At 44.9% G+C, this 14040-nt stretch overlaps 1 protein-coding gene across 1 annotated transcript in view; it reads right to left on the bottom strand.

Annotated features, from left to right (window-relative positions):
* Positions 1–11503, bottom strand: part of Morc3 (MORC family CW-type zinc finger 3) — a 42089-nt gene extending 30586 nt beyond the window's left edge. The window contains exons 1-2 of the mRNA XM_021185305.1: positions 11276–11503; positions 2290–2362 (exon numbers count right to left, since the gene is read on the bottom strand). Coding sequence (XP_021040964.1) covers positions 2290–2362; positions 11276–11314 — 112 coding nt within the window. The 5' untranslated portion in view covers positions 11315–11503. The remainder of the gene's footprint in view (positions 1–2289; positions 2363–11275) is intronic.
* Positions 11504–14040: the final 2537 nt, after the last annotated feature.

Raw genomic sequence — 14040 nt, 5'->3', positions numbered from 1 at the left:
GGCTGGTGAGATGGCTCAGCAGGCAAGAGCACTCGGTGACTGCTCTTCCAAAGGTCCTGAGTTCAAATCCCAGCTACCACATGGTGGCTCACAACCATCCCTAATGAGATCTGACGCCCTCTCCTGGTGCATCCGAAGACAGCTATAGTGTATTTATGTATAATTATAAATAAATCTTAAAAAAAAAAATAGAAAGAAAGAAAAAGGGCTGGAGAGATGGCTCAGTGGTTAAGATCACTGAGTGCTCTTCCAGAGGTCCTGAGTTCAATTCCCAGCAACCACATCTATAATGGGATCTGATGCCCTCTTCTGGTGTGTCAGAGGACAGCAACAGCGTACTCATACATAAAATAAATAAATCTTTTTAAAAAATGAAAAAATTAACTGTTATCAGTAATAATAAAATCAACTTGTGATTTATTCAAGATCCATCTGAATAGCCCTGAATTGAAACATACTTTGAAATATTTATTAGAAATAAGTTAAATTGTAAATTAACATACGATTAATCTTTTCTAACCACTTCAGAAAAGATAAAAAGTATTTCATTAAGAACTTAAGTTGGGGCCAGGCATGGTGGCGCACGCATTAATCCCAGCACTCGGGAGGCAGAGGCAGGTGGATTTCTGAGTTAGAGGCCAGCCTGGACTACAAAGTGAGTTCCAGGACAGCCAGAGCTAAGCTACACAGAGAAACCCTGTCTCGAAAAAAAAAAAGAAAAGAAAAAAGAAAGAAAAAAGAACTTAAGTTGGGGGCAGGAGAGAAGGCTGGCAGTCAAGAGCATTAGGTGCTCTTTGAGAGGACCCGGGGTTCAATTCCCAGCATCCACATGGCAGCTCACAACTGTCTCTAACTCCAGTTCCAGAGGATCCAACATTCTCTCAGAGACATCCATGCAGGCAAAACAGTGCACATAAAGTAAAAAAAATAAATAAACCAATTTTAAAAAGAAAAAAGAAACTTAAACTTGGTAATACCATAAGGAAAATCATTGTTAGGCATGGGAATCTCTGCTCGGCTGCCAACAAACACAAAGAAATATGAGAATACCTGTAGGGTCATAGCACTTCCATTGTAGATTTGGGAGAAGAAAAATTGAAATCACCCAAATGTTTGCTAGCTCTGACTTTACAAGAACTTTAAAGGAGTTAAAGCCAGGCATGGCAGCTCACTTTGCAACCCCAGTACTAGAGAAGCTGAGGATGAAGGCTTACTGTGGGCTCCAAGCCAGCCTAGACTAGAGGGAGACCCTTTCTTAATAAACAAAAACTCAAAGTCCCTCCTCCTTCTCCTGCTCTCAGATCTAAGGACCTTCCTTTGATAAAGAGCCCATCTTAAAGCCATGCTTTGTTCCAGCTCTCAGGAGGCAGAGGCAGGAGACCTCTGAGTTTAGCCTGCTCTTATCTACACCATGAGTTCCAAGACATCCAGGGCTACACAGAAACCCTGACTCAAAAAACTCAAAAAACTAAGACTCATTCTAAAATATATATGGAAGTTCGTTGAGAATAAAATTTCCCCCTTTGGGCTGGAGATAGCTCAGAGGTTAAGAACATTGGCTATTCTTCCAGAGGTCCTGAGTATTTCAATTCCCAGCAACCACATGGTGGCTCATATCCATCTATAATGAGATCTTGTGCTCTCTTCTGGCCCTCTTCTGGGGTGAGCTTTGAGGTTGAAAAAGTCCACACCATTCTCCCATTCTCACTTAATCAGTCAGTCAGTGCCTCTGTCTGTCTGTCTGTCTGTCTGTCTCTCTCTAGGCAGAACAGTATATACATAATAAATAAATCTTTTTAAACAAATCCCCTTTTAAAACATAGACCTAAATTGAAGAAAATCATGACCTGATAATACAAATCTGAACGTCCCTTACACATTATCATGCTCAGTAGATAATTAAGGTATACTCCTGGATCTCACTCCCTTAAGAGGAGTCAAGAAGTAACTACCATAAATGTAATGCCACCCGAAAGATGAAACCTCTCTGTGTGGTACACACAGTACTGTGAAGTGTAATTCTTATTTTTTTTACTTTCATAAGAATATAAATATTTTCAACGTAAGTGCTATGTCAACTTAGCAAATTAAGTGCTAAAAGCAATGAAGCACTTGAGTAATACAGGAAAGGCTGAGGCGTAATTCCCCTGAAACCGACTTAGGCGACATCTAAGTAAGCGTGTCCACTGGTACTCAGGATACACTTTGAAAAGGCATAATTGCACATTATTTTTCAGAAGTCAACTAAAATTACAATTAAGAGATAGAATGAAACAACAATATACATACCTATTAACTCAGCAACTGCACTGAACGGCCAGGTATGACTAGTAGAATTTGTATGTAAAAACTTCGGGCAAAGCTGAAACAAACAATTCATAAAGTTTAATTCAGCCCTTAATTATAAGCACAAGGCCCAATAAAAACTGTGTTAAACAACACTGATGCCAAATAAAAAATGTCTGATTGCTTGCTCCAAGAAGATAAAACCTAGAGGCTTCCTGGAAGATAAGGCTGGAGAATAACTCAATAATGTTCACATGGAGCCCTGCTTAAAACCCTGTCTCCTTATGTCCACACTGCAGAGCTTGCCTAATTCCCAATTCCCTTGTAAGACTTGTTTTAAATGACCCACAAACATCATTTCCTAAATCCTTCCTTTGAGACAAACTCTTGCCAAGAAGGTACTTGGTCATCAGTGTAATAACCTTACTAACCTGACTAGCTTACTAACCTGACTAACTAGCTTACTAACCTGACTAGCTTACTAACCTGACTAGCTTTGCTTCATCTACTAGCTTTGCTGGTTGCCTCTCAGAGACTAAATATCTGACACCTCAAGTTGGATTTATTCTCGATTCCAAGTTTCTTACAGTCAAACAGTGGCCTGTGCACATCCATGACCTCTTCAAAGAATCTCAAATATTACTTCCAACAACAAATGAAGGTTTTTAAGTTTTCCAAGGTTTTAAAGTACATCTTTACTCTCAATAATAGGGTATGGAAGGAGAAGCCAATAGGAAACTTAATTTCTTGAATATTTGGTGGCATACACATGTAATAAGTTAGTTTAAACACTTTTTTTAAAATTTATTTTTATTAGGTATTTTCCTCGTTTACATTTTCAATGCTATCCCAAAAGTCCCCCATACCAACCCCCCCAAACACTTTTTTTTTAAAGACAGGGTCACATATCCTAGGATAGCCTTGAACTCCCTTTAAACTTCAGATCATCTTGCCTCCACTTCCTCAACACAAGAGGTTGGGGATGTAGCTAGCTCAGTTGGTGGAATGCCTGCCTAACATTCACAAAGCCCTGGGTTCAAGTCCCAGCACTCTGTACAACTGAGCACTGTGACCAAGAGCCTATAATTCCATCACTTGGAAAGCAGAGTATCAAAGCATAAGCAAGTTTTAAGTTGGCACCCAGCATGGAGATGTGGCTACAGAAAACCCAGACAACTGCAGAGATCAGCTCCCTACGGGAATGGACATGGCAAGCTGACTCCAAGGACAGCTAAGACAGGCAGGCTCACAACAAGTCAGCAGCCTACAAACAGACCCTGAACATATGGCACCAAAATCTTCACTGGAAAAAGCCCTTTCAACAAATGGCACTGGGCAAACCAAATTCCTGCATTACAATACATAGAAACTAAGTCAAAATAGACCAAAACCTAAAATAGCCCAGCATGGTGGTGCACACCTTTAATCCCAGCACTTGGGAAGCAGGCGGATTTCTGAGTTCAAGGCCAGCCTGGTCTACAAAGTGAGTTCTAGGACAGCCAGAGGCACACAAAGAAATCCGGTCTCGGAAAAAAACAAAAAACACTGCCATCACCATCAGTAACAACAAAACCCACCTAGAATAACAGATAAATTGTTAGACTTTAGAAGAAAAAAGCTTCAAGACATTTGATTTGGGAATTATTTCTTGAATATAACAAAAAAAGGCATATAAATCAAACTATATCAAATTTTAGAACTATGTATGTAGAGGAATTTTAATCCAGCAACATGGCTTCTCTAAACAAGAGATCACATCCAAAGATATGATCCAGCCAGAATACAGACACACCCTTAGTACACATCTTTAATCCCTAACAGTGAAGGTAAGGTTAGTTTGTAGAAGGAAGCAGCCATGTTTGAAAGTGGCGTCTAATTGAGTGGCAAAGTGACCAATCAGAGAAAGAGTTGTCAGAGATAGGATACTCTCAACTCACATGAGAACAGCAGAGGGAGAGAGACTACATAAAGAGCAGAGAATGTGAAAAAGGTGTGTGGTGTGTGGCAGTTTCACAGAGACAGTTCTACAGACATAGGTTACAGAGAGGACAAGCCAGAGAACAAGAAGGAGATTAGGACAGATTGTCAAAGTTAGTATGAGGCCAGGCAGAACAATTCAGTCAGAAGCCAAGAGCAGCCAGAATGAATCAGTCACCTTGGAAGATTATATTGTACAGAGGTGGGAAGCTTCTAGGACCAGACTTAGGGATAGTTAGAACAGAGAAGGCAATGCCAGCCATGTATTTGCACAGCTTGGGCACAGCTCTTATCTCGTCACTTCAGCTGAGGAAAGGAAAGTGACCTAACTGTACAGCCACCTAAGGTCGCCAGTGACGTAAGAACAGCTCTCACCCCAAACGGGTGGAGACAGCTCATTCTGGAGCCAAGTGTTCAAGAGTGGTTATAATCTGATGAAGTTTTTAGAGTAGCAGAGCAAAGAAATCCAAGTATCATGGCTTTTGGGTACACTAGCTGGTAGCTTACGGTAAAGCTAGGAAAAGGCTGTTTTCAGCCTCAGACGCTTTGGACAGCACTCCTTGACCTTTTGGTTGAAAGAAACATAGGGGTCATCCATATACTTCAAATGATTTTCCCAATGCTCAAAGACCTTAAGCCACAGGGGAGGGCAATAATGGCTATTAAAGGGCCAAAGTTGTCTTAAGGTAACTTGGCTCTGAACTCTGAATCCACATCACTGATGTCAATTGGCCTTCGAAGTCCCAGCTTTTCCCAGGAAACCTCAATCACAACACAAATGACAGTGAAAACCCTGGAGACAGACACTGGTGGCAGGGTGCTTGTCTAGCAGGTACAGCATCTTGGGTTTCATCTTAGCACCAGAGAAAAGCAAAAACTTAAAAAAAAAAATCAACTTGCAGAATTCAACAAAGCTTAAACCAGAGTTTGGTTCTCAGGGTCACATTGGTCAGTTTCTATAATTTTTATTCTCCTCATACAATTGCTGTCTGAGGCTTACTGCCTCTGTCTGCTAACCTAGGCTGAGAGACTTACCACTGAGTAAGCTCACCCTTCCTAGCTCTTCCTGAGCTCTGGCTGACTGGATTAATTCAGTTGTTCTGGCTCAAAACTCCTCTTCAAGATGACTCAAAACTGGCTTCTTTCTGCTTCTCACTGAATTGCCCTGCTTGGTCTCAAAATAACTCTAGCAATTTGTTCTAATCTTTTGGCTCCTTCTAATTCTCTGGCTTGTTCGGTCTTTATTTGTATCTAGCTTGCTCTCTCTTCAACCTCTCTCTGTAAAACTCTTGATAGCTGCCTCTGAATTCCATGAACTGGCTGAACAGAACTCAGACATCCACCTGCCTCTGTCACCTGAGTACTGGGATTAAAGGCGTGCACCTCCATGCCTGGACCTGAGCTTTTCTTTACCTGAATGTCGCTCTATACAAGGCTGACCTTGAACTCAGAGACCTGCTTGCCTGTCTCCTGGGATTAATGGTTCCTCTGTATTCCAGCCAGATAACACAGACCTAGAAGATTTTTTTTGGATGTGATTTCTTGCCACAGCAGCCATGTTCTGAATTGAAATTCCTTGAGAAGCCCCTAAGTGACTGTAGCTCCAGCTCTAGGCAAGACCACGCGCAAACTCTAGCTCTCTCTCTCTCACACGCTCTCTCTCTCTCTAAAATAAATAAATAAATAAATAAATAAATAAATAAATAACCCCACCAACTCTAAACAGTTGCAGGAGGCTAGCTAGGTGTACATGGCTTTTATTCCAGCTCCTGGAAGGTAGAGAATCTCTGTCAGTCTGAGGCCATCTTGGTGTATTGTAGCAAGTGAGGCTAAGGGACAAAATATTGAGACTGTCTCAAAAGAGAAAGCATTCAAAAAAATTAGAACTTTTGTGCTCTGTTGTATCAAAGTAGTTGGTAGCCTAAAGGCCCGAGTTCAATCCCTGGGACCCACATGATAGGGGAGAGAACTGACTCCTAATCTCTGTTCTCTCATGGCACACGTGTGCATGCCCTCCACGCCACAAATAAATAAATAGATAGATAGATAAGACAGAAAGACGGACGGGAGGGAGGGAGGGAGGGAGGGAGGAAGGAAAAAGAAAAAGAAAAATGCTGTCAGGACCAAAATAAAAAGAGGTAAAGCCACATAGGGAGGGAGGATCCTTGAAAATATTTCCCAGGTAACAGAAACCACCACAGAAGACAGCAAAAACCACAGCCTCATATACAGATTCAAAGCAGTTTTAGAGCATCCATCACTGGTCCAGAAACTCACTGATCATCCTTGAGCTGACGGTACCCTGTGTTCCTTGCATCCACAGACAACTGTTTCAAAACACCACCCTTACCCACTTACTTTTGGTGTGCTTGTCTTCCTGTGCCCTCTATATCCATGATGGCTATTGTATTCTGCTTGGGTTTCCCTGCCATTGCAATCTGCTGTGCTGAAGAGCCACCCTGTATTATTTAGGCTAACACTTGCTGGGAATATAACATGCACAGCCGCTATGGAACACAGCATGAAGATTCCTCAAAAACTTTAAGCACGGGCTGGCGATATGGCTCAGCGAGTAAGTGCACTGACTGCTCTTCCGAAGGTCTTGAGTTCAAATCCCAGTGACCACATGGTGGCTCACAACCATCCATAGTGAGATCTGATGCCCTCTGCCAGTACGTCTGAAGACAGCAACAGTGTACTTAACGTATAATAATAAATAATCTTAAAGAAGAAAGTTATCACCAAAACAAACAAACCAAAAACTTAAAGCACAATTCTGTTATGGGTAAGAGAATCACACTCCTCATTCACAGCAGAACCTTGGTTACAAGGAGACTGAGTGATCTGTCCAAAGTTACACACTGAATCATTTATGTCAGCACTGCTGCCAGGAGGGCAGGCTAAGCCTATGCTGTAAGTCGCTCAGTGCTTACTAAGGAGTAAATCCACACAGTCCTAACAGAAGATTAAAGGAGTCCCCATACCTTTATCCATCCAGGGAATCCCACCTGATAAATGCTGGGTGTGTTCTGAACACAGCTGGAAAAAGACCTCTATGATCTTGTGAAAGTGTGAATGATCTACTGATCAGTATGGAGGAAAAATATATATATATATAAATCAATGGCTAACTCCAGGGAAAGTAAAAAGCTGTATAGAAAATGCAGTCACAGTACCATGCCAGGCATATCTGAGAATAAAAGAGAACAAACCAACTCCAACAAAAATAAGTAAATGAAGTAATACCACGCCTCAGGAGCGGGTGAACAGTGCAGTGCACCTGTATCAGCTGGAGGCACAAGGATCTATCTGCGGGTGGAGAAAAGCCACCAAACAACAGAAGAAAATGAAAAATGTTTATTTAGCACTCTGCACTCCATGCTAGGATCTCAGACCTCCTAAATGATTCTAAAATGTGTGTATAATAGCCTAGAAATGACACACTGAAGAATGTTGCCCTTCCATGTCCATCGCCCTGGAACTCACTCTGTAGACCAGACTGGCCTTGAGCTCAAGAGACTCACCTGCCCCTACCATCCCAAGAGTTAAGATCAGAAGTGTGTGCCACCACTGCCCAGCTTAGTTCTATGGCCTTTGATAAATGAAAAGCTCGTTCATGTCTTAGCTTCTCCCCTACTCCAAGCAGGTCACAGTTACATGTAAACTGCACACGGTGTGTCCAATAAAACTATGAACACTAAAATTTATGTCACGCCCTACAACTTTTTTTCGAACATTCTGAATGCTCACTTTTAGATCACAGGTCATACACAAACACAGGTGCCAGGCTAGATCTGGTTCATAAGGTAAAAGTTTCAAACCATCAGGAACCCAAAGCAGACAGTGAAAGACAATGCTGAGCTTTCCAAACAGCCTCTGTTCTTAACTGAACATCGTTACAGCAATGGGGAAGAACCCAGGGTCTCAAGAACACTGTCTGCCAACTTAAAGGAATTTGGTCTGCTTGCTTCCTCGTTTCAACAGGGTTTCACTATGTTACCCTAGCTTGCCTCTGCCTCCCGAGTGCTGGCTTACAGGGACAGGCCAAGCTTTTCTGTTCCTTTAGGATGGTTCTAGAGTCTTTCCCACACCAGACCAAGTGTTCTACCACTAAGCTATATACCCAGTCCTCTTTCTCATATTTTGATACAGGGTCTTACTAAGTTGTCCAGGCTGGCCTTGAATTTGTTGCCCTCCAGTCTCAGTCTCCAGAATGCCCAGTATCAATTCAATCTTTTTGTGGTGGGTTTGTGGGGCTTAACACGAAAGTAGAGGCCAGAGGCTAGCTTGAAAGTATCTTCAACCTCGATCTCACTAGTCTTATTTTTGAGGCAGGGTCTCCCACTAAACCTAGAGCTCACTAGTCTGTCTCGATTGGCTGACTAATGAGATCCAGTCAGTTACCTCCCTAGTGCTGAGTTAGATTATAGACATGTTCCTGGGGGCTGTGGACCTGACCTAAGGGCTTTATGATTTCACCGAGTGCACTTTACCAAACTGAGCCGTTTTCCTGGCCCTTCAACTTTGAAGAATCAGAGAATGCAATATGTAAGGAGGGGGAAAGGTTCAGATGCAGAACCAATTAGACATGCAATTCACCCATTTCTACTGATCAGGACTCAACCTGGGAGCTCTCTTTAGGCTGTGGCTTATCTTTCTTATTGAGGAAAGGGTCAAGAAAATGGTATAAGCTGGCCTGGAACTCTTGATCCTCCCACTTCACCTTTCTTAGTGCTGAGCTTATATTACGCCTTGCCACTTGGATGTAGCTTTTTAAAGAAATAGCATTTGTATTTTATTTTTGGTACTGCAGTAGCACCAAGGGCCCTAGCACACGCTAAGTGTGTGCTATATTACACTGGGATATATCCCTGACCCAAAATAGAGACTTCAAATACTTGTGGCAACACCTAAGGCTAACTGTCATGAATGGAAGTTCTCTAAAGGTCCATCTGTACTGAGGATCCTGTATATGTTTGGCTAACCAGAACATCATGATTGAGAAATGGAATGTTGTAAGACAGCCAAAATTCTCTTGAGCTATCTTTAGTGCCCTCAAGTGCTGGGGTTGAACTTGGGCCCCAGACATGGCAGCAGGTACTCTCCCACTGAAACACAGCCCAGTCCTCTTTCCTTTTTATTTTGAGACAGGTTGTCTAAGCTGGCCTTGAACTCACTCTGTAGCTCAGGCAGGTCTTGAATTTGTAGTCCTACTACCTCAGCCTCCACAGTAGATGAAATTACATATGTACCACAAGGCCTGACTTCTTAGTCCCTCTCAAGAGCTACTTACCATCAACTCTGTATTTGACCTAGCATCCCTTTGCTAGGTAAAACTCTTAAATGTATTCGTTGGGCCCAGCAGAGATCTGCCTGCTCTGCTGCCTGACCCCTCCAGCCAGTACTTCTGCAAATGTACTCATCTATGCATTTATTTTGTTGTATGATTTAGGACTTCCATAAGGCTGGGGATACAGCAACATAAAGAACATTTGCCTGGCAATCAGGAAGTCAGCCACTTGTTGGGTAACCCAAGACACACACTCACCCCCACCCCCACCCCCATTACTCACAGGAATCTAAATCCTGTTCCAGGACCTTTGTCACTCATAATTGACACAGGATAATTTCTATCACTTCCCTGGAAATAAGAACTCTTTTGGCGCTGGGCAGTGGTGGTGCACGCCTTTAATCCCAGCACTTGGGAGGCAGAGGCAGGCGGATTTCTGAGTTCGAGGCCAGTCTGGTCTACAGAGTGTGAGTTCCAGGACAACCATTGCTATACAGAGAAACCGTGTCTCGAAAAACAAACAAACAAACGAGCACAAATTGCTCTTACAGAGGACCAGGATTCAGTTACCAGCACCCCATGGGCCAACTCATACCTAGCAATGAGGGATCAGAAGTCCTCATTTTCAGGTGCGCGCGCGCGCGCGCGCTCGCACACACACACACACACACACACACACACAGGCAAACCACTCATACACATAAACTTAAGTGTGTGTGGGGGAAACCGTACTAACAGGCAATTTAAAACAAAACATACAAAAAAATGTGAAGAATTCTCAACCTCACAAAAAAAAAAAAAAAAAAGGGCAGACGCGATAAAACTAGGTAACACTTCATGCACACTTGGGGCTATCACATCCCATATGATGGATGTCGCTTAATGAATGGACGGAGACTTCCATTCTTGAAGAGCACCTATGGGAGGTGCTTTAACCTCCGGAAATCCTTACCACTCGCCAATGAAATTACATAACACAGTAGTACCGCTTTTTTTGCCTTTGAGACAGGACTTCCCCTGTCTCCCTAAATTGCCCTAGAATTTGACTGCTTCGGTCACCCGAGCGCTGGGGATGCCAGGCATGGGCCACTGCAGCCATCCTTCAAACATCGAGGAAGTAACTTTCCCGGCTTAAGACCTCAGGGCCGGCGGAGAATAAAACTTTGCAGGAATCATCAGGTGAAGCCACGCCCACAATGTTTTGGACCCGAAAGTGTAAGTCCTTTTCTGCGACCACTCCCAGCCTCCTCCAAAGGGTTTGCCACAAACGGGCTCGGCCCGAAGAGGCAGGGGCATGCCAAGCAAGCGGAGGAGATGAGTCCTGGCCTCCGCTCCTCCGAGCCGGGGCCGACAGGGACCGACGCGTGCAGGAACCGCGCTGCACCGCAGCCCACGCCGCCCCGGCGAGGCCCGGCGGCTGCTCCCGGGACGGGCGGGTCGCGGAGGGCGCGGCTCCCACAACAGCTGTCGGGCGCCGCAGAGCCGGAGGGAGGGAGGGAGAGAGGCCGCCTCGGCTTGCCCCGAGACGCCGCGAGCGCACTGGCCGCGCGTTACAGCCGCTCCTCCGAGCGAGGAGACATGGCGGCGGACCCTCGGCCCCGCCGCGACCTCCGGGCCGCCGCGCCAGGCCCTCGAGTCGCCGTCGCCCACTGCCACCTCCTGGCTGGCCCGCCTGCCCGCCCTCCTGGGACCCGGCCCGCTCCTCCCCTCGCGGCTGCTCACCGCGCTGAGGCGGATCCCGGTGGGTGGCTGCGCCGCCATCTTGAGTGAGCTACAAAGCCAGGACCGGCCTCGGCCGCAGCCCGACTGGGAGGCTACGAGTCCGCCGCGGGCTTCAGTGCTCCGCCCACTTCCGGGGCGGAGCCGCCGATACCAGGCCACACCCACTCATTTCCGCCTCGGGCAAAGACGAATTAGGATTCTAGGCAGAGGCTTGCCGGAGCGGGCCTGACCTGCTGCGCGCGCAGGACCCAGGCGTTGGGCGCATGCGTAGGCGAGCGGGCGGGCGCGAGCTCCTCGCCTCGCGTAGCTGGACCTTGAGATTGAAGATTGGCGCGAAGGATGATGTTTGTGTAGAAGCTAGGCAAACGCGGATGAGAATCGCACTGCAAAAGTGTAATCCATAGCCGCTGGTAATGATGTTACTGGAACCTTACAGGACAAAATGAAGGAAATGATTACTTTTTGGGTTTGCCTGAAAATCATCAGCTTTTTTTTATCCTGGTAGTGGTAGCGCACGGACATGTTAATTCAGTGTGTGTGGAGTCCAGTACTGCAGTGAGTAGCATGTAGAAATTAGTCAAGAAAGGGATGCTAAATACTACAAGTAAAGAGAAGGTTAAAAGATTTGCAAGAGTATTTACTGCAGTCATACGAAAGTCATATTTCTATTTATAAAAGTTCAGATGGGCAGTGGTGGCGCACGCCTTTAATCCTAGCACTTGGAAGGCAGAGGCAGGCGGATTTCTGAGTTCAAGGCCAACCTGGTCTACAAAGTGAGTTCCTGGACAGCCAGGGCTACACAGAGAAACCCTGTCTCGAAAAAAAAACAACAAAAACAAAAAAACTAAACAAAACGAAACAAAGTTCAGTTCATCTTCTGCTGATAAACAATTTAGTATCCTTTATTATAGACCACTGTCTACTAAACACTGCAGTATGGGATCGATCCCCTCCTTTTCCTACACTTCAACTGTGTTTTCTCTTCATATTTTAACGGTAGGCTTGTAAATACTTAAATACTTTTAAATTAATAAGGAGATGTAAAATTTAAAACCTGTGGTATTCACTGTTTTTAAGAGTGAATAAGAGGCACAAGATAAACCAGGCGTGGTGGCACACGCCTTTAATCCCAGCACTCGGGAGGCAGAGGCAAGTGAATTTCTGAGTTCGAGGCCATGCTCGTCTACAAAGTGAGTTCCAGGACAACCAGGGCTATACAGAGAAGAAACGAGGCAGAGGCAGGCAGATTTCTGAGTTCGAGGCCAGCCTGGTCTACAGAGTGAGTTCCAGGACAGCCAGGCTATACAGAGAAATCCTGTCTCAAAAAAAAAAAAAAAAAAGATAAGCAAAACGGGTGTCTAGTCTTGCAGTACAGGTGGCTGTCAAGACAGTTGAATGGTGATGGCGGATCAGTGAGCTGTGCAGTCAACCTAGAGAGTGTCAGCAGCCCAGGCTGCGCAAATTCTCCAGTGAACTGCAAATAGCTTAGTCTAGAAACTCCCCTGTGGATTTGTCCAGAGGTTTGTTCCCATGGTGATTCTAAATCTTGTCAAATTGACAGGATTAACAAGCAGGTGAGCCTTGTTTTCCTGTTTCTTCAGAGTCTGGTTGTCTTTTGGGAGAAAACAGTGCCTAGGGTGGGACAAATGCCTGTTCATCAGGAAAGAGGATTCCCCACGGGATGCAGCTGAGGAAAGCCTGTCTCGCCTACATTTTCTTGAGATCCACATAATCGCTTTGTTTTTTCTTTTTGAGAGAGAGTCTCCTGTAACCCAGGCTGGTCTGCTTTGTAGTTGAACTCCTGATCCTCCTGCCTCTATCTCCTAAAATCTTGGGATGATAGATGTGAATCACCACCACACCTCCCTGGAGTATTTTGTTTGTTTATTGTGGTTAAACACACATACACTTCACCTTTTAAAGGTCAGATTAGGGGCATTCAGCGTGTCCCGACAGAGGAGGTCAATGCAGCCATCCATCTTCCACTCTCCCCCTCGGCCCCCAATGGCTACCATGCAACTCTGCATGGATTTAAGGGAAATCATGGAATACGTAGTGACACGTGGTAGGCTTTTCCTCTCCCTTGGTGAGGCAGATACAGGCCAATTTGTACCAGATTAAAAGTAAATAAAGACAAGTTGAGTCGGAGGCAGTTCACCCTTGGGTGGGTTCAGTGATCTAAGCAGCGCATCCAGGGTAAAGCAAGGGGGTTTATGGGTCTTGGACGTGGGGTGATGACGTTCCAGCTGGACGCTGGGATTGTGCCCATACATAGTGAAAAAGACCCCCTGTGTGGGCAGCTCCCAGTCAGTGATGACATGTTAGTCTGGAGTTTTAAGTCGGGTGGGGGGGGATTTCTCTGTGTGGGTGCGGTTAGGGGGAAGGAGGGCAGACAGGGTTTCCCAGGTTGTGCAGGGGCTGACCAGGGGTTCCAGCCTAACAACTAATTTATCAAATTTAGCGTATGATTTCATATCAGGATATGTCTCAGAAATCGACTTTTTTTAAAGATATATTTATTTTATTTATTTGAGTATACAGTCGCTGTCTTCAGACACACCAGAAGAGGGCGTCAGATCCCATTACAGATGGTTGGAGCCACCATGTGGTTGCTGGGAGTTGAACTCAGGACCTCTGGAAGAGCACTCAGTGCTCATAACCTCTGAGCCATTTCTCCAGACCTTGGCTTGGCTTGTTGTTGTTGTTGTTGTTGTTGGGAGGTTTTTTGTTTGTTTGGTTTGTTTGTTTTTTTGTTTTTTTTTTTT

The sequence above is a fragment of the Mus caroli genome, chromosome 16 (assembly GCF_900094665.2).
Source record: "Mus caroli chromosome 16, CAROLI_EIJ_v1.1, whole genome shotgun sequence".
NCBI lineage: Eukaryota > Metazoa > Chordata > Mammalia > Rodentia > Muridae > Mus > Mus caroli.
Note: the sequence above shows the minus strand (reverse complement) of the source record. Positions and strands in the feature narration are given on the sequence as shown.